Below are 22,313 nucleotides of genomic sequence, written 5' to 3'. Positions count from 1 at the left end.
GTCATATTGTTAGGCCGCATGGGGTAGCCGCGTGGTGTAAGGAGGCTTGCCACGGTTCGCGCGGCTCCCTATGTCGGAGGTTCGAGTCCTCCCTCGGGTGTGGGTGTGTGTGTTGTCCTTAGCGTAAGTTAGTTTAAGTTAGATTCATCAATCTGTAAGCCTAGGGACCGCTGACCTCAGCAGTTTGCTCTCATAGGAGGAACTTACCACCACCATCTTGTTAGCAACAAAAGTAGATCGCAACAGTTAGATACAACATCATAATTATTGTTTACTTTACATTGTACAGCGGGCAACGGCCTTGCCGTAGTGGATACACCGGTTCCTGTGAGATCACCGATGTTAAGCGCTGTTGGGCGTGGTCGGTACTTGGATGGGTGACCAGCCAGGCCGCCATGCGCTGTTGCCGTTTTTCAGGGTGCACTCAGTCTCGTGATGCCAATTGAGGAGTTACTCTACCGAATAGTAGCGGCTTCGGTCAAGAATACCATCATAACGACGGGGTGAGCGGTGTGCTGACCCCACGCCCCTCCTATCCGCATCCTCCACTTGAGGATGACACGGCGGTCGGATGGTCCCGGTAGGCCACTCGTGGCCCCTGAAAACGGAGTGCTTCTTTTTTTTATATTGTGCAGCACATGTTTGTCCTCTCGGGCGATAGCTACGTGGGGCCGTTTAAGTCCTGGATGGCGTTGACCATGGCCCTCCTGAACCCATGGATTCTATTATCGCATGTCAGTCGTGGAATCCTGACTGATGCAGCATCACGAAGTAATAAATGCTGTCTCAATAGGGCACAAAAGTGCCACTGTCCAAATCTGACGCATGCTGGTACATGTTTCTCCTTCTTACACGAGGCATAACATCTTCTCACACATACCAAAAATGCAATCTGTAAAGAAAAGCAAAGACTGTCGGAATAGGGCATCACCGCATGCAGATATGGAGGAGTATGTGGTCAGCACACTGCTCTCCGAGCTACTGCTCAGTCAAATAGCTCCTTAGTTGGCCTCACGAGGGCTGAGTGCATCCCACTTGCCAACAGCACTCAGCAGACCCGGACGGTGGCCCATCCAAGTGCCAGCCGAGGCCGACACCCCACAACTTCGGTGACCTGACGGGAACCGATTTTACCAGTGTGGCAAGGCCTTTGAGACAGTAATAATCTGCTCATGCGAATTTCTCTGTGACGGATCAGAACTGAGTTTGACCTTTTTCCCCTTCACATTGCTTGTACAGTGAAAGCGTTGTTGAAAACTTTTTCGTAGCGCACGCTCTCTCTGTACTCCTAATGCCGCATTTTGACACGAAGATAAAAGCTGCTGTCCATCAGCGCCGTCGACAGGCTGGGTTTAATTAGCTGCTCACAAAGGACGCTACTTTCCCCTTTGTGCGAGTGTGAACACGTTCAGCCCCGCGCCGATATCGCTTTTTAGAGTGGAGTTGCCACTCAGATGAGGCGTATTGTCTCCAAATTCGTCTACACACAGGGCGGCACCCCAGAGCACAATCGGCGATTTGTGTAGCGGTGCACTGCTGCGCTCTTCATATGCGAACCCTCTATTGATTGGCTGCACAGCGCTTCGTGGTGCAAGCCGAGCCTATGTTGATATTTCTGTGCTAAATAAACTTCACTGCGCTACGGTCTGAAGTAACTGCAGCTTCGCTAATTATCTTTCGATTCCTACTGTGATACTTAACTAACACAACAATACCGAGAGGCTGTATCCGAATATTACTGGTTCACTGCATGTTCCAAATGCCAGATGCTGTTCACACGTAAGAAAAATCAGATCAGCACCCACTAATACATACACTGGTGTCACATCGTGATGTGATTTAGTTAGATTTGATCCAAATTCATTTTATTCCGCTGTATGTTCTTGTACGACAGGTGAAACAAATGGAACTATTCCACAAACAGCTGAAATGCTCGCATACCATCGTTCTAACCACAAATACTAGAATACACGCTAGGGATCACGAGGTGCATGCGCGTGAGCAAGCCGCACCACTGACGTCAGAGTGAACCCAACCAGAGCTCAGTAGACCGGAACTGCCACTACGTATTGAGTTTTCATTGCGTTTGTGAGCGAAAAAATTGTTCCTTACGACAAGGAATTTTTGTTGTTGACTGGCAACGGAGTACAGAGTGCCGCCTTAATTGTCACTGTATTGTGGGATTTTTAGAGAAAGTTTTGGAGTTAAAATAATGGTTTGTTGAGTGTCCTAAAAGCAGTGAGACGAAAAGGAAATGGATAAACGATGGTAAACTTGCAGTCTCGTTTTCAATGGAAACTTCTTGCGTCTGTTTAATACATTTTATTCCTTCGGATTATGAAAGGGATTTGAAAAAAATCTGTTGAATATCGCTTCGAAACGCAAGCTGAAGGCTGATGCTCTTCCAACTCTAGCTCTGTTACCCTCCAGTACTGATTGAGGGCGTAATAATGAGCCTAATAAAGAGACAAATATTCGGGCACAAACACGAAGTTCTCATAAGGAAGTAGAGGATATTTGAAAGGTGAATATATAACCGACTAATGAAGAAAGCACTGCTATATAAAACGATAACCATGAAAATAAACACTTATGTGAATGCAATAATGGGTACTTACTCAAAGAACTACAAATTACAGAAACAGAAAAAAAGACTTTATCCAAAAGATGCAGATTTACAGGATTCTCCCTCTCGCTATAGCGCTGAATTACTGAAATTAAAACATGTGTAAGAAGAGATTCAGAGCCCTTATTCTATGAAAAACAGATGGTTATGAAAGGACGGTGTAGTAACTGCTCATCTGAAGACATTACAAAGGCAGCGAATTTGCGGTGCCTATTTTATAAAGCGCTATTCGCTGTCTCTAAGCTGGTCGTAGGCTGTGTTCCAAAAATCAACAGCATAGAGATAGAAGTGATGACACTTTCTACAGCACCTGACCATCATTTTGCAGGGCAATGCTCAAGCACGTACACTGCAAGCTGTTACTGATTTGTTTGACTGAAGGGGCTGCTACGTTCTATACCACCTACTGTACTGCCCTGACTTAAGCCCTCGTAAGTTCAACTCGATTTCTAAACTGAAGGAAACACTTCACAGCTTTCGCTTCAGAACTGCTACAGATTCGTCGGTCAATAGACCGCGTCGCTCGAATTGTCAAGACAACTGGCACTGCTAAGTGTATCCTAAGGCAACGGGTGACTACTTTGAAGGTCCGTAAAACTTTGAAACACGTATCTATTTTGTACGAGTTGGAAATAAATAGTTGCCACTATTACAGTTCCAACTCTCGTACATATTAAAGGATTAGGAACTAAAAAGACAGACGCCAATATTAGAATTCAACGTTGTGCCAAAATTTCAAAGCAATCCATGAAGAATGTTCGGAGATTTTGAAGAAACGAAGATCTACGTGATGCAGATGTTCCTAATCGCAAATTTCCGAAAGTTTATAAGCGGATGCTTTGAAATTTTGAGACAATGTTGCATTGGAATACCATTGTGTTTTTATATATATATTTTTTTGATGTATGTAATATATAATTTTTCATAAATTTCGTAACAGGAAAATATTGTTACAAAGAATCTCGCCTGTGCGTGTGTGTGCGTGTGTGTGTGTGTGTGTGTGTGTGTGTGTGTTTGTGTGTGTGTACACACGCCTGTATAGGAAAACAACATTTGGCATTTGGCGGTCAAGAACTTTCAGAAATACACGATTTTGGAAAACATTTACATTTTGATTTATATTTCAATATATAATTTTATATATGATATGTGCAACGTTAAGCATAATTTTAATTGTTTTGAAAGAACATATACCAAGATTGTGTAACTCACCTTTACAATTTTTGTACGAGAGATTTCGACTGAAATTAATTTTACTGTTAGTACCATTGTAAGAGGAGTACTTTGTTGACCAAGTAGAAATGGGAACTCGTACTTTTTGAGAGTGTATTGATTGTATATTTATTATTTGCATGAAAGATGGATGCACTCTAAACAACAAGAAACATTGCAGTAGAAAAGTTTTCAAATGGTGTGCAAAGAGATCAGCGAGCTCAAACCCGAACAGGTAGATACTGGTGACTCTAGAATCTTGACTGGTGCTGTGATCGAGTGTTTTTTGCTTCGTTTGAAGGGCATACAACTGGAATACGGGACAGTACAGACAGTATCCAATTGCTGTACTAACGGTTACACGAAGCAAGTCAAATATTATAAACTGACTAACCGACGCGAAACGTCAGTGAAAAGTTACGTGAAAAGGGAATAGCACTTCTCTATATTTAAGAAAGTTTATTTTTTATACAGTGCATCGAGTTCCAAGCGTTATAGTTACAATAATGTGAAACTGGTGTGAAACAATATTCTTTAATAGTGGAAGTTCCCAACTGAGGAATTATCTCTCAGTTAAATGCGACGTCAGTGAAAAGTATGTTTGGCGTTTAACTAAATTCTTTTACATTTGTTTTGGCCCGATTTACCAACATTGTTTCAACTTTGAGGGATTACATTTATTGAAGATTCTGAAACAGCACCTACCATTTCAAATTCGCTGCGTATAAAGAGCTCACATGAAATGAATATCGGTCAATAATAGTAACAATGCCAAGTCTTATTTTTCGTAAATAATGTTATGAGGAACGTCTCCACACGTCAAGATAATAGTTTCAAGATAACAAAAGTGTGTGAATTCCTAAGGGACCAAACTGCTGAGGTCATCGGTCCCTAGACTTACGCACTTCTTAAACTAAGTTATGCTGACAACAACACCACAGCCACGCCCGCCGGGGGACCGAACCTCCGGCACGAGGGGCCGCTTAGTCCGTGACATGGCGCCCACGACCGCGCGGAAACTCCGCTCACTTTCAAGATAACAAATGGTTCGAATGTCTCTGAGCACTATGGGACTTAACATCTGAGGTCATCAGTCCCCTAGAACGTACAACTATTTAAACCTAACTAACCTAAGGACATCACTCACATCCATGCCCGAGGCAAGATTCGAACCTGCGACCGTAGCCGTCGCGCGGTTCCGGACTGATGCGCCTAGAACCGCTCGGCCACACCGGCCGGCTTCAAGATAACAATATATATGTTTTTGGATAGGGTCCGCCTTTAGCAAAACACAGTTTTGTTTTATAACCCAAACATGTTTCACTGCAGTTGCAGCATCCTCAGTGGGCTTTTATTTTCCGTCTGTTAAAGATAAAGAACGTTCTTTGTTGTTTTGTATACATGTAGCTATTAGTTTTTAAAAAATAACTATGTTATTATTATGCCTGAAATTATTTAATTCTATGTGTGTGTGTGTGTGTGTGTGAGAGAGAGAGAGAGAGAGAGAGAGAGAGAGAGAGAGAGAGAGAGAGAGAGAGAGAGAGAGTGTGAGTGTCTATTTACATGGTGTTTCACTTACTCTTTTTTCGTCTTCATCACTGTAAAACACTGAATATTGAGTTGCCAGGCATAATAATAACATAGTTCTTCAAATCGTAATTTTGGCTTAAACAATTTATCTACTTTAAGGTATAAGTGGTTGCAGATGACAAACTGTCGGTCATTGTAGAAACACAAGACGTCAGAAAAACCACACCATGTGGTAAAAAGGTATGGATTTTCATAATTTATGTGTTTTTTCAAATATCTATGATTACATTTTTTAAAAACTAATAGCTACATGTATACAAAACAACAAAGAACGTTCTTTATCTTTAACAGATGGAAAATAAAAGCCCACTGAGGATGCTGCAACTGCAGTGAAACATGTTTGGGTTATAAAACAAAACTGTGTTTTGCTAAAGGCGGACCCTATCCAAAAACATATATATTGTTAAAGCAAACACGGAAAGAAAGAGCTTCAATACCAAGATGATTATTTTCAAGATAACAGTTTGTTTTATTAATACAGTGGTGATCGTTCAGCAACAGCAGTAACTGCGCGTTAGTTCTTTTACTTTGAGCAATGAGATTAATGTTGTGACAAAGTTTTTTTCAGTAACTTGCTGTAAAAGTAGTTAACGCAGTATTTCAACAAACTTTAATTATTCCTAATCATTAGCGATGAAGTCCTTCAATTGATCATTAATATTAAAGTACATCAAAAACCCTGCCGCGTAACCGTGCGTGTTAAATCGCAGCTATCAAGACAGGGAGGTGCGCCGGCCTCGGATCGAATCCGCCTGCGGATTAACGGAGAGGTTCGGTGGGCCGGCCAGCCTGGCTGCGGTTTTTAGGCGGTTTCCCACATCCCACTAGGTGAACACTGGGCTGGTACTCAAGTCCCGCACAAACATGCAGAAGAATTTCGCTTACTTTCACATGAATAACACTATACACAGAAAGGTGGCTTGCACATATTCCAACCCGAGAGATAACGGACTTGGGACAGGAAGGGCATCAGACCGCCCCTTAAATGAAATATGTCAAGTCCGCTACCAGCCACACCAAACCCGCGCCGATGCGAGACAAGGCACAGTAAAAAGGTCAAATAAATAAAAAGGGCACATTTATTTTCATTGCATGAACAACAACATAGCTCTGATCACTTCTATACATTTTGAGAAGTTGAACTTCTTTGGAAACGTGCAAATTTTTTAAGTGTTTCTCTACATCGTTTCCGAGTGTACCCTTATGTGTGGATACATGTTCGAAATTTTTGAAGCTTTTCGTTATAGGCAGTTCCTTATAAATGTATTCCGATCACACAGGGAACAACGTACGTATTAAATTTTTGAAGTTGTTACTTTGAAGCTAATTTGGGATATTCGCTGAAAATCCACTCTTCACTTAATAAAATTTATATTTTTACGACACCTTTTACAAGAAATGTGACATTAATTTAACAAATTGTCACGCTGGTAGAGATCTACAAAAAAATGTTCGTCCTTTGATCATATTATTCAAAATTACTGGTAGGACAGCATTGCGTGTGTTACAGCGGGGTAGGAAACATACTAGACGTCTTGGCAACAAATAATCCCGAGTTAACAACGAGCATCAAAACGGATACAGGGAATAGTGAACACAGGGTTGTCGTAGCGAGATTGAATATTGTAATCCCCAAATCCTCGAAAAATAAGCGAAAAGTATACCTATTCAAAAAAAGCAGATAAAAATTCACTTGACGCTTTCCTGAGAGACAATCTCCACTCCTTCCAAATTAATAATATAAGTGGAGACCAGATGTGGCTTAACTTCAAAGAAATAGTATCGGGAGAAATTGAGAGATTTATACCAAATAAATTAACAAACGTCGGAGCTGATCCTCCTTGGTACACAAAACGGGTCAGAACACTGTCGCAGAAATAACGAAACAAATATGCCAAATTTAAACAGACGCAAAATCCCCAAGATTGGCGATCTTTTACAGAAGCTCGAAATTTAGCGTGGACTTCAATGCGAGATGCTTATAACAGTTTCCACAACGAAACTTTGTCTCGAAACCTGGCAGAAAATCCAAAGAGATTCTGGTCGTGTGTGAAGCATGCTAGGTTCAAGAAACAAACAAATTCTTTCTCTGCGCGACAGCAATGGAGATGCTATCGAAGACAGTGCTGTCAAAGAAGAGTTACTAAACGCAGCCTTGCGAAATGCCTTCACAAAAGAAGACGAAGTAAATATTTCAGAATTCGAATCGAGAACAGCTGCCAACATGAGTAACGTAGAAGTAAATATCCTCGGAGTAGTGAAGCAACTCAAATCGCTTAATAAAAGCAAGTCTTTTGGTCCAGACTGTATACCAGTTAGGTTCCCTTCGGAGTATGCTAATGCATTAGCTCCATACTTAAAGACCATATACAACCGTTCACTCGATGAAAGATCCGTACCCTAAGACTGGAGAAATGCACAGGTCACACCAATATTCAAGAAAGGTAGTATGAGTAATCCACTAAATTACAGGCCCATATCGTTAACGTCGATATACAGCAGAATTTCAGAATATATATAGTGTTCGAACATTATAAATTACCTCGAAGGAAACGATCTATTGACACACAGTCAACATAAGTTTAGAAAACGTCGTTCCTGTGAAACTCAACTAGCTCTTCATTCACATGAAGTGCTGAGTTCTATTGATACGGGATTTCAGACCGATTCCGTATTTCTGGATTTCCGGAAGGCTTGTGACACTGTACCACACAAGCGGTTCGTAGTGAAATTGCGTGCTTATGGAATATCGTCTCAGTTATGTGACTGGATTTGCGATTTCTGTCAGAGAGGTCACCGTTCGAAGCAACTGACGGAAAGTCATCGAGTAAAACAAAAGTGATTTCTGGCGTTCCCCAAGGTAGTGTTATAGGTCCTAGGCTGTTCCTTATCTATATAATCGATTTGGGAGACAATCTGAGCAGCCGTTTTCGGTTGTTTGAAGATGGTGCTGTCGTTTATCGACTAATAAAGTCATCAAAAGATCAAAACAAACTGCAAAACGATTTAGAAAAAATATCTATATGGTGGGAAAGCGGCAGTTGACCCTAAATAACGAAAAATGTGAGGTCATCCACATCAGTGCTAAAGGGAATTCGTTAAACTTTGGTTACACGATAAATCTAAAAGCCGTAAATTCAACTAAATACATAGGTATTACAATTACGAACAACTAAAATTGAAAAGAACACACAGGAAATGCTGTGGAGAAGGCTAACCAAAGACTGCGTTTTATTGGCAGCACACTTAGAAAATGTAACAGACCTACTAAGGAGACTGCCTACACTACGCTTGTCCGTCCTGTTTTTGAATATTGCTGCACGGTGTGGGATCCTTACCAGATAGGACTGACTCAGTAAATCGAAAAACTTGAAAGAAAGGCAGTACGTTTTGTATTATCGCGAAATATGGGAGACAGTGTAACAGAAATGATATAGGATTTGGGCTGGAAATCATTCAAAGAAAGGCGTTTTTCATTCCGACGGAATCTTCTCACGAAATTCCAATCACCAACTTTCTCCTCCGAATGCGAAAATATCTTGATGACACCGACCTGCAAAGGCACGAACGATCACCACGATAAAATAAGGGAAATCAGAGCTCGTACGGAAAGATATAGGTGTTCATTCCTTCCGCACGCTACACGAGATTGGAATAATAGAGAATTGTGAAGGTGGTTCGATGAACCCTCTGCGAGGCACTTAAATGCAGAATATCCATGTAGATGTAGATGAAGAAATAGATGAAAATAGACAAATTCTTTTCAAAAGAACTATAGGAACCATCCCGTCTTTCGTTAAAGTTACTGAGGGAAATAGCGGAAAAGCTAACCGGAGCCGGCAGGTGTGACCGAGCGGTTCTAGGCGCTTCAGTCTAGATAACCGCGCGACCGCTACGGTCGCAGTTTTGAATCCTGCCTCGGGCATAGATGTGTGCGATGTCTTAGGTTAGTTAGGTTTAAGTAGTCCCAAGTTCTAGAGGACTGATGACCTCAGATGTTATGTCCCATAGTGCTTGGAACCACTTGAACCATTTTTGTAGCGTCACCTATAGATGCAATTTATTTACAAAAGACTCTGGGTGCGACAACGCGCGTGCTCTTGAATACCACCACCAGGATGTTGGCTCCGACGGCACATCTATTCTGTGCGTCAAGAAAACTTTTTGTTTGTAGCTGTTACAGACTCTTGTCCGCCCCCCTGTAACTGAATGGTCAGCGTGACGAGTTGTCAATCCTTTGGGCCGGGTTCGGTTCCCGGCTGGGTCGGCGAATTTTCTCCGCCCAGGGACTGGGTGTTGTGTTGTCCTCATCATCATCGTATCACCCTCATCGACTGCAGGTCGCCGAAGTGGCGTCAAATTGAGAGACCGGCACCCTGCGAACGGGATGCCCGTCAGGGGGTCCTAGCCATAATATTAAATTAAAAATTAGACAGATCCTTCATCACTGTGATACGAGATTGTACGCTATAAAAAAGTAACTGTAGGCACTTTCAGTCCACTAATTTCGTTGAATTGAATTTCCTCATTTCGAGAGTACTGAAGGGCGATCGTTTTTAATTGTAAAAATCCCTTTTTTTTTTTGAGACAGCCGGTTTCAAGAGACGTTGTGGTCATTTTCAGTTCTTAAATTCTTTTTGTATTAAAACATGTTCGTTTTGCGCTGAACATCGCTCAGAAGATGTCAAACGGATAAAAGTCAGCACATTATAAAATGTTTGGCATTGCTAAAATATTTAAAAACAAACAACACCTTGTCCAAAAGATCATGTCCATATGCATATTGCTCACACGTGCTTGTTACGTCATACAAACACGTACGCAATACCACATCTGTTTATATATGGTATCGATGATGCTAGCAATGGAAATTTTTATCCATTTGACATTTTGTGCGTGATGTTCAGGGTATTGTAATGTATTGCATTGTATTGTAAGGTTAACCGGGGACCTAGAAACGACGGAGAGGCTCTGTCCCCGCCGCTGCCGCAGTGGTCCACAGCCCCCGACGACTACCGCAGTCCACTTCACCCCTCCGCCGCCCCACACTGAACCCAGGGTTATTATGCGGTTCGGAGGGATCACATCTGATAACGTCATGCAGAGATTATAATCTTGTCCTGGCTATTTTGGCGACGGTCATTATAGTACTATGTGCTAATGGCGACTAGTGTTGACAATTTACAGAGTTTCAAGGAATCTACTTGGCGTCACTGAGCGCCGCTATGTCTCAGGCGGAGAACATTCGATAGAATGTAGACGGCCTGTGGGGGTAAAGCGGGGAAACTCTCCTACCCTTCACTACATTCCTCCTGCCCCCCCCCCCCCCGCCCCCCCCACCACCACCACCCACCGCAGTACCGCAGTCGGAATCATAGCACGCCAACTGCCGTCCTATTACTGTTTATTAAATTCCACGAGCATAGAGCGCAAGACGTGGCGTACCCACTACTATTCCATATCGTAGTTCAGCAGCCTTTCACGTTATAGCATCGGTGTAAACTGTTTCGTGGGCCAAGGTTTCATGTCATTTATTTGCTTATTTAGTTACTTAACCAGACTAGGCCCTTTCTTTTATGACTGATTTCAGAATCACACGAAGCAATACGCACTTGAGACCACCAGAAGCAATTGTCGCAAATTTCTGCAGTTTTTCTTGTTGTTATAAATGAGGTTTCGTTTTGTCGAAATTTGTAAACATTTCTCATTCTATACATTTAATTTCTGTATAATATACTAAAGCTATTTGGAATATATAGGAAATTCTGAAACGTGGAGAATCTTACGGCAAGCAAACTGCTATACACTTTTACAACTATTTATATAACATGTTGACAGTTAAGCCATACTTAGTCGGTCTTGCACCGTCTCCTACCTTGAAACAAAAGAAGGTTTTTTGCAATGGAAAGAGTGACACTTTGAAATGAACTGAGTTTCTTTAACATGTTACTAAATTTATCTGTCTTGAACATTTGAAATGGTTTTTGTCAGTACATAATGTAACAATTTTTTTTTTTCGTCCGGGAATTTGTATTCCTTTAGTTTCACGAAGCTCCAATTGTTGGCAGTGCTATAAGTAGTCTTGCAAACGGCATCTGTAACGGAGGAGCGTTGCAATCAGAGAGCTGTCATCGAGTTTCTTTCGGCGAAAAACCAGAGCATCACAGACATTCATAGGCCCTTGCAGAATGTCTACGGAGTCCTTACAGTGAACAAGAGCAGGGTGAGTCGTTGGGCGAGGCATCCGTCATTACCACAACAAGGTCGCGCAAACCCGTCCGATCTCGCGCGTGCCAGCTGGCCGCTCACAGCCGTGGCTGCTGCCGTGTTGCAACGTGCGGACACTCTCATTCGAGGTGACTCATATATCACAATCAAACGCCTCGCTGAACAACTGGACGTCTCTGCTGGCAGTGTTCACACAGTCGTCTACCAGTTAGGGTACTCAAATGCATTTTCCTCACCGCCTAACAGAAGACCATGAAGAGTAACGAACGACCATCCGTGCGGAAGTGTTTGCGCGTGAAGGGCTGACCACGACAACTTTTAGCCAATCATCGTCGCAGGCGATGAAACATGGTTCGTCACTTGGAACCGGAAACAAAATGGCAATCCATTCTGTATTGGAATCCTGAATAATACGAAGCTGCCCTAAGAAAAAAAGAAAGAAATGTGTCGCATGACTTATTGAATGCCTCTCGTAACTAGTTTTTGATAATATTTCTGCTTATTTTGATTTCGCTTACTGATTATTGATGTGTAGTAGAGAAATAATGTTACAAATAGACGATTAAATGCAATATAGACAAGATTTTCTCGAGTGCAAAGCTTTCAAATATCTTTTCGTATGTCCGTGACCATTTAGCACCTTGGAATACGTCTTCACACGTAGAAAAACCTTAATTTTTTATAGTAACTTTTGTAATCTGCAGCACACAGAAAGTGAATGCCATTGTTTAAAAATGGAATAAGAACATATATTAAGCTTCTATCACAGGGCAGCTTTGAGGTCACATTCTCAAAAGTATACCATCATACAACACCTTCCCCGACTTAAAAAATGATAATAATTTCAATACCGATGAAATGTGGACTTGAAAGTGAATAGACTATTTGAAACAAGTTTTGTATGTAACTAACTTTATCTGGAATAACAGTACTTTTAACTAATAAAATACTAGCGAGAGTAGTACAACTGCTAATAATAATAACAATAATGACAGTACACGATAAAAGAAGTATTTATGGGCTTTCGAAATGTGGTGCTACAGACGAATGCTGAAGATTAAATGGGTAGATCACATAACTAATGAGGAGGTATTGAATAGGATTGAGGAGAAGAGAAGTTTGTGGCACAACTTCACTAGAAGAAGGGATCTGTTCGTAGGACATGTTCTGAGACATCAAGGGACCGCCAATTTAGTGTTGGAGGGCAGCGTGGAGGGTAAAAATCTTAGAGGGAGACCAAGAGATGAATACACCAAGCAGATTCAGAAGGATGTAGGTTGCAATAGGTACTGGAAGATGAAGAAGCTTGCACAGGATAGAGTAGCATGGAGAGCTGCATCAAACCAGTCTCAGGACTGAAGAACACAACAACAACATGGATGTACAAAAGTGAGATGTTATGACAGCGATTTCTGAGGGAGAGAAATTCAGATAGGTTGCACCAGCGGTGGGCTTTGGGAAATAAAAGTCCGGTGGGAAAGAAAGATACTTGGGGAACTGATTTTGTACAGGAAGAATATCATACGTTATCGTTGTTTTAATAAATATGCCATTACCTGTCTTTTGTAGCTGGAGCTGTTATTCAGTTCTCTGGTGTGAAGAGGGAGGTCGCTCTAGCGTCGGATTTCTGCTTCTAATAAGTACTTAGAGAAGGCGATTGAGTGATAGAGTGGGACAGAAAGTATTTTCCTGTGAAGGGGACGAATCTTTTCGCTGTGTTGTTCACACGAAGGTCGAGGAGGAATATTATGGGTAGTGTACGTTGATAAGACGGTAGAGGAAAAAGAGTATGTGCAAGTCTCTGCGCTTGTGTGCACGTAGCCGGCTGTGCAAAAGACGGTAGAACACCGACTAGGAAGTAGAACGTGAAAGATGTATCGAACGCTGGCGTCCATCGCCAGCTGCAAGAGCCGTGATCTCTCCTGAGAAAGACCTTGCAAGATAGCATGGCCGTAATCAGCAAGTGGAAGTACAGGCGTTTGTGCTTTAATTGAAATTTTTGGCCTTCGAAGAGACTGATCATCAGATTGGTCTAACTAAGAAACCGAACTGTTTATGCTGTCACTCTGGTATAGTGCCCTGATAAAGCACGGATTGTCTATTCTACATAATTTGAGCAACAAGCAGAAAATATTTTCACTGCATTCAACATTTATATACACGAAACTTCAGAAATGTTCATGTAATTCTGTGACTATAAGAGGCATTACATGGACCTCGGTAGTACAGACCTTTGTCTCGTCAGAAAAGAGTAGGGCGACGCTTTTCCCTTTCGACGGCCTTTATTATGATTTGAAAAATGAAGCAAACGTTTATGCTTTTTAACTATGACCATTGTCATGGAACAGGTAAAACAGCAGACACCTAGAGTATCGAAATCATGGTGTAGTCTGATGAGCTGACCCTAATAAGCTGTGGTCTGTGGGTCTTGATGGCACGTCGTAGCTTGTCCAGTGATAAACAGTAACGGTCCCAGTTATTTGTGGAGCCAGGTTCCAAAAAGTCAATGAAAATGACATCACACTGATCCCAGAATAAGGAGGCCGTCACCTTTCGGCCAGCTGTTCGTGAAAGTCTTGGTTTCTTCTTCCGAGGGGAACCCGGATGACGTGACTCCATGGATTTGGTTTTGCTCTCAGGTACGGACAAAAGCAACTATGTTTCATTCTGGACAATGACGCCGTCAAAACAGTTTCCACTCTTCAATAAAGGTGTTCATGAGACCCTCGCACACATTCTTCCTCATCGTTTTCATTTCTCTTGTCAATAATCTAGGCACCCAACGTGCACAGATTTTTCTGTATCCTAGTGAGTGTACCAGTGATACCATACTAACTAATAACAAACGAGTCATTTCAGTAAGCTGTCGTGTCGTCACACATCTGTCATTTTGGGTGATTTGTCAATGGTCTCCTTATTAACACCACTCACTGCCGTCGATGGTCTACCGCATCGTGGATTGTCCAGTAGAGAGAAATCACCTTCTGTGAACCTCTGCAACCACCGCTGCACACGGCTGCGATCCACTGTGTCCTTCTCAAAAACAGGGAGCAACTTCCTGTGAATCGATGTGAAGAGTCATAGCCTGTCTTGAGTAACTTCATCACCGACCGTTGTCGCAACCTGACGTCTACTTCACGGTCCATTAGGGCTCACCTGAAAATAAAAGAAAATACTTTTATTTACCAACTTATAGCTAAATGTTCCAAGTATGCTAAAAAAAATTTCATTCTCCTCCTCCAAAAAATTAAAAAAATTGGAGACGACAGTGCAAAAGTTTTTGAACGCCCTTTGTACAATCGATTCACCGAAACTGGCTACGTATCGCATAGGGTGGCGGGTCAGGGTGGCCAGCAGTCTATGGCCCTGCAAATTGAACAAGTCTGGCAGTTGTCTGGGTAAACCAACGACATGTGTCAGCTTAAAATCTAATATGACTAGCGTTACGGTGTCGAAGGTACTACGGAAACGTCTATCATTTAAATTCTACAGACTGAAACTGTTGTAAGCTTTAAGAGAAAGTGACAAGGAAAAACGAACTGAGTTTTATCATAGCGTGTAGGCTTTCACGGCCGGCGTCTTCAGTAATTAAAACTTCCGAGCTAAGAGGCCGTGGTCCAATAGTAGAAATTCTTCTCCCTGACGTTTCGTCTACGACTCACCTCAGATGATGTTGTCCGCAGCTGGCAACGAATTTCAAGGAGAAGTATTTCTACTATTGGACCACGGCCTCTCAGCCCGGAAGTTTTAATTACTGAACTGAGTTTTGTATAGAAACGTTTAACAAAATGCCGACTGAAGATGATTTTCTTAATAAACTTGGTTTCAGTGATAAAGCCAACTTCCACGCTGCGGTCAAGTGATTCGGCGTAATGTTCGGATATGTGATGAACACAAACCACATCGCGAATCGAACATATACGGGACTCCCCTGGGATATCGCATTTTAGCCCATGTAACGCTTAGTGTATTTTGAGTGTTATTACTTCGCTTCAACAGATAGATCACGTTCAGAAGTACAGTGAAAGTTTGCATACGCGTTTCATGGACATCTGAACAGTTTGATTCCAGGAACTGAAGTTGGCTTGAAGATGCGAAGAGCAATACTATTGTGCTTTTTCGGTATAGTACCATAGCTCAGATTCCATTTTATTCACGTTTTTTGGTAGCTTGGTAAGAACTGACAGCCATCAATATTTTTGATGCTTTCTATTAATTCAGTCATATTATGAAATATCTCTTCTAACTAATTACAGTGCAAGGAACTGTAGACGGCGCCAAAGTGTCGGAAAAAAACGTATTTGGAACTCTGAAATTATTATAGTAAGGACGGCAAGCGATTTGCACCAACTGCTTTTCCATTATTATTTTCAATTTTTCTATGGTTACTTTTCTACTTTTTATAGACATGGAAATAATATTTTTTACGTTTTCTATTGAACTGATTCATATTGTCGAATCCATTCTAATTACGTTACAGTGACACGGTATAGAAAATCGTGTCATGCAGAAATACTTAGATACAAGGTAAAAACATTCTAGAGTGAAGATTGCATAAAAATTTCCTTATTTAAAACAACCGGTTTCAACTTCAAATATTAAAAAAAAAATTGTTTTGGAAACGTGTTAGGTTAGACCTCACACCAAGTAGTCATTTAGATAAAAAGACGGCAAGGTTGAAGAGGTTTGTCATAACTAAAATATTTAAAAACATTAAGCACGTTATGCAAATGGCCATGTGCAAATACACTGAAGAGCTAAAGACACTGGTACACCTGCCTAATATCGTGTTATCGTGTAGGGACCCCGCGAGCAAGCAAAAAATGGAATGATCGTTTGGTATTGTGGCCGGGAGGCCCCATCCGGGGACATTCGACCGCCGAGTGCGAGTCTTATTTCAGTCGACGCCACACTGGGCGACTTGCGTGCCGGTGATGAGGATGAAATGATGATGAGGACATCACAACACGCAGAAGCGCCGGAACACGACGTTGCATGTACTCCACTAACGTCTGAAGTAGTGCTGGAGGGAACTGACACCATGAATCCTGCAGAGCTGTCGATAAATTCGTAAGAGTATGAGGGGGTGGAGATCTCTTCTGAAAAGGACGTTGGAAGGCATCCCAATATGCTCAATAATATTCCTGTCTGGGGAGTTTGGTGGTCAACGAAAGTGTTTAAGCTCAGAACGGTGCTCCTGGAGCCACTCTGTAGCAGTTCTGGACGTGTGTAGTGTCGCATTGTCCTGCTTGAATTGTCCAAGTTTGTCAGAATGCGCTGTGGACATGAACGGATGCAGGTGAGCAGACAGGATGCTTACACACGGCCGGCCGCTATGGGCGAGCGGTTCTAGGCGCTTCAGTCCGGAACCGCGCTACTGATACGGTCGCAGGTTCGAATCCTGCCTCGGGGATGGATGTGTGTGATGTCGTTAGGTTAGTTGGTTTTAAGTAGTTCTAAGTGTAGGGGACTGATGACCTCAGATGTTAAGTCCCATAGTGCTCAGACCCATTTGCACCATTTTGAAGGGTTGCACTTCTGCCTGTCATTGGTCCCGACCTTGCAGGATCTTTGTCCGGCCGCAGCCATGTCGGAGATTCCTGATATTCGGAGATTCCTGATATTCACGCTGCACTCGTGAAATGGTCGTACGAGAAAATCTCCACTTCATCGCTACCTCGGAGATGCTGTGTCCCATCGCCACGTTCAGACTCACTTAACTCTTGATAACCTGCCATTGTAACGGCAGTAACCGATCTAACGACGGCGCCAGACACTTGTCTTACACAGGGGTTGCTGCTAGTTTACATACCTCTGAATACGCATGCCTATACCAGTTTGCTTAGCGCTTGGGTGTATACACATCGCTGCTTTATTACTGCGCCGTTGCTTTGTGAAGTGCGCGTCCGTCAGTGTGTGGCTTGCGGTGTGTGTGGCAGGCGCGGCTGTGCCGGCGCTATCGCGCGCGCTCGGGCTGCCCGTCGCTGGTGCTGCTGGAGGGCGGGACGGGCCGCGTGCTGTCTGCGGCGGCGGGCGAGCACCTGCTGCGGGACCCCGAGGGCCGCGGCTTCCCCTGGCGGCCGCGCCCCGTCTCCCACGTCCTGCACGCCGCCGCGCTCGTCGCCGCCGACGGCAGCTCCACCGCCTTCCGGGACGTCGACGCCACCATCGCCGGGCTCTACTTCTCCGCGCACTGGGTGCGTACCTGCCTGCACCGCCGCTCTGCCATTCGGCTGCTCACTCGGCGTGGTCGCGAAGCTTTAACCGTTTCCCTGACGTGAGCGAGCGTGCACGTCATGCTACGCCGTTCCCCAGGTGCTGTAGACGTGCGTACTCGGGCCGCTTCAATTTTCCTGCAGTGCTCTGTACGGATGTCGGAATGCGTCCTGAGCCGCCGACCTCTCACTGCTGTGGACGAGTTACTCTCATATCTCGCTGAATGAAAAAGTTTCGAATGTTTATCACACAACACACGTGCCTCATTGCTTGCTGTTTGAACCGTGAATTTACTTTCAAAACATTTTATTAAGAATTTACTTTATTCACTAGCGATTCATCAAGAACATTAACACATTTAATCACTCTATGTAAGCGTCGAAGTAGTTACCACCGGGTAACTGATGAAAACAATTTTGTTTCAATAAATTGAAATTTATTCCTAAAAGATTTAAAATTATAATGAAAAAGCACCCTGTAAAATATCAAGTTACAATTTATTCAGAGGCAGAAATAACTGGTGCAAATCTGCAACACACCAGATTACTTTAAACTAAAAATTTTAACAACTTACACAACATAAACAATGCACCCCATAAAAGGGACAGAAATAGTACAAAACATTCACATTAAAAATTATTTGCCACCGAAAGTGCAACTTGTTTTTAAAAGAACTGTTACGGTGCGAGGGTGGCAATTTTACATACTAAAATGACCTTTTAAATAAAATCCCATGAAATACAGTCTTACATAAAATGTACAAACATGCTCTACATTACACATATACCACCTCTCAAGATGATAGGCAAGATAAAAACACATTTCAAGAATTCGGCCTTTACACCTTAAGCAATAAATTCGTTAATACCGAATCCAACAAACAGAGGCAGCTACTAACGTATGGCAGACCGACAGACAGACACTAACTGCCTAACAAATGTGAACGAGAGACAGACGAGCATGCTGGAAACGAGATACTGACCAAGAAAACAAGTAGAATGTAACAAGTAAATCAACAACATATCTCCAGTAACTTAACTTCTAATAAACGGCGATTTCTGGCGAAGACCTGGCGCAGCACCCCCAAACGCTCTTCCGAACCGTCGCCTGCCAGCCGCTTCAACGGACGCAGGAAGGCGCGCAGATCTCCCGTCTCACGGCGTCGCAGTTCCCCCCGACCAGACCGATGTCGTTGGTTGACTCCTGTTGTTCTCGTGTCAGCTGCGAAGCCACAGCCCCTCGCTATACGGCGCGGCCCGCTGGACTCACGTGGCGACCTCACATGCGCCGACGCTCAAGACGGACAAGTTATCTTGTGTCTCAGTGCGCGACCGACCAACCGGCCGATCCAACCGCCAATGACCGTTGCCTGAACAAACTCGAGCATACTGGCGGCCTAACACATACTAGCACTCCGGACGACAGTCAGACACTGACTGTCCCACACTGACCCGGCTGACCAGCTCACCAAACTCGCCCCGAGTGAACCCCTGACCCTTTGGCGAGCCCATAGCGCCCCTTAAATGCGCTTGAACAGGCAACCTTTCCCACCAGAGGGAGACACCAAAGCTGCGATTGCCACAGCGGCGCCACCGCCAGAAACGGAGGGCGACTGCTTCACACTACGCGTTGCGGCGCGATCTTCAAAACAGCAAATTTACTACGGCTCACTGTCACTTGCACAAAACCTTATTTCGATATCTTGAATCGTTTATGAAACAACGACGATTTTTATGATCACATGGTTCGCAATGTGCAAGGACGTAAATGGGCGCATCGCATTCGACCGTCCTTCAGATATAAAACCCAATAACTCGAGAATCAAATCAGATACCCTTCTCAATTTTAAATTAAGTTTCGATATCTTATCAACATGTGCAATGTATGAGCTAAAATAAACCATACGTAAACTTCACGCAATGCGTATTTACCTCTGCAATATATTCGCTCAGTGTATTACTTAATCTGATGCAGCGCAGTAGATATGACGGATAGCGAAAAGGAATTCAGATACTTATCGAGTGATGATACCAGACAGTAAGATGTGCAAAAATAACATTTTTTCCCCTAATAGTTTTCGAAAAAACGGACGGAGCGCCGCAATAAAAACCACGGCGTGCAAGGAGCTCGTCTCTAGCAACAAAAAGGAAAACACTTGCTGCTACTGAGGGTACTTCCTTTCTCTGATGTACGGCACCATGAAAACCATGGTTGGAAGTAGTCAGTCAGATGCTGTATTGTAAATTTTTTTGTTTATTCATAGACACAATCACATGTTTATGCCTTTAGCATCTGAAGATGGTCGTTGTATGGCCGATGCCGGTTATGTCTGTGTCATAAACATGTCCATAAATAAACAAAAAAATTTTACAAGAGAATCAACCACGCACTCCATAGACAAAATGTCGTTTCTTGCAAAATGCTGTATTGCTTGATATCCGAAAAGCATCAGACCACACTCTTATCAACGGAAGTACGGGGTGTCAAGGCAGATTTTTAACTGAACTGACGGTTTCTTGGTGCGAACGACGAACCACGTTACCTTGCGTGGAATGACACTGACAGATGTAGAAGTAACTTCAGGTCAGCCTCAGGGAAGTGTGTTGGCTCTTGCTGTTTATGTTTTATTAGTTTGGTGCATAAGTTCGCAGCCTTTTCGTTTTGCATGGTGGTTTTCCGGTTGCTATGGATTTATTTATCGATGGTCATTTTTTATTTTTAGACCACTGGTCCTATTTGATTTTTATATATTGTCATTTTGTCATTTGGAGATAGTGAGCGGAGTCGTGGAGTCTAGGAAATGGCGTGGCACGAGCAGAAATCAGAACATTTTCGACACGTTCTGCTGTTTGAGTTCAATAGAGAGGGGGCAGCAACGGAAGCAGCCAGAAACGCTTGTGCCGTGTACGAGGATAATGCGACTGGGCAAAGGGCGACAAAATAACGGTTTTCTCACTTTAACGACGATCATTTTTTTTTTATGATCATTTAAGCGCACTAACCCACAATGATCAACGTGGGCGTGCTCGAGAACTGGCAGATGTGGTGAATTGTGATCATTCCACCATCGTGCTACATTTCCGTGCAATAGTAAAGGCTAAAAACTCGGGTCTATCGGTACTGTATGCTGGAGAGAAGGAAAAGTGTCTTTATCGTAACGCAAGGTAAAAGAAGGGATTGGTTGCGACCAAATAAAGCAGCAATTTCCCGTACAGAGACCTTCGCGTGTCCACAAAAGATAACGTTCTGCGTCCGGTGGAACGGTGACGGAGAGCTGCAGTACTTTCCCGAGGTGTAATCATCACTGCTTACATTTATTGTCAACAAGTGAGACTGTGGTATCAACGTTCGATACCACACTTGTTAGGGGTTGCAGTTATCGACCGCGGTCCGATCCGGGAGTCGTGACCAGTTCTCGTCCACTCTTGCTCGGAACGTCAAAAACTCGTACTAAAGTAACATAGCCTTCAGCTAATAGGAAGCAGTCTCTAACAAGGTGCTTAGTAACGTATGGCCTAAGTGAGGCCTCAATAGCCTATCAGTTTGTAATTATATTCGTTGCAGATCCACACCATGCAGCCAGCACCTTATCGCCGTTACTGACAAACCTGCTGTGGTTTATATGTTTCCATTTAGCAGTGGCCACCAGAAAACACTGGCGATGACTCGTTCGTCGTCATCATAACAGAGACGTCTTGCAGATGCAATCCAAGAACATGGACGAGGCTGACTGCTGCGTGCCGCATTCAGCTTGACGGACAGGAGTTAGGTTCAAAAGTCATTCTGTACCCACCTTATTCACTTGATCTTGCGCTCTCAGATTTTCACCTTTTACGCTCTCTACAGAAGTTACTTTTCGGGTGAATATGCGTTCCGAACAGGGCTCGGCGAGTTCTTTGCCTCGAAACCACGCGATTTCTACTGTCGCGGAATCCCAGCGTTGGCAGACTGTTGTAAATACGTTACTCATCACTAAGGTCTCTCTTATATGTATGTGTTGTATTTGTTAAACGTATGGAAAAACGCTACGAACTTATGCACCAACCGAATATATTAATGAGTCTGCAGACAATATTAAGAGTAACCTCAGACATTTCGCAGATGATGAAGTCACCTGTAAAGCAATATTGTCTGCACGATTATTCATTCTGATGTTGATAAGATTTCGAAATGGTTTAATGGTTACCAACTCATTTAAATGTTGATAAATGTAAAACTTTACATTTCACATGACAGGAAACATAGTATACCATGGATACAGTGTCAGTGATCGCAACTGGAATTGGTGAACAATTTGTACCCATACGAAATGGAATCATAGCATATTCCAGTTCATTGCTAGAATATTACGGAAACACAATCTAAAAACCAGATGGCTTATGAGACACTTGCATGTCCCATCCTTTAATGTTACTCAATGTGTGCGAACCATACCAGACAG

The 22,313-nt window shown here is 43.1% G+C and overlaps 1 protein-coding gene across 1 annotated transcript in view; it reads left to right on the top strand.

The window, feature by feature from the left end:
- Positions 1–22,313, top strand: part of LOC126284016 (nucleoredoxin-like) — a 703,754-nt gene that overhangs the window by 479,730 nt on the left and 201,711 nt on the right. Inside the window, exon 2 of the mRNA XM_049982561.1 lies at positions 17,596–17,853. Within this exon, the coding sequence (XP_049838518.1) occupies positions 17,596–17,853 (258 nt within the window). The remainder of the gene's footprint in view (positions 1–17,595; positions 17,854–22,313) is intronic.

This window comes from Schistocerca gregaria, chromosome 8, assembly GCF_023897955.1.
Source record: "Schistocerca gregaria isolate iqSchGreg1 chromosome 8, iqSchGreg1.2, whole genome shotgun sequence".
NCBI lineage: Eukaryota > Metazoa > Arthropoda > Insecta > Orthoptera > Acrididae > Schistocerca > Schistocerca gregaria.
This window is presented reverse-complemented; position numbering and strand designations above follow the sequence as displayed.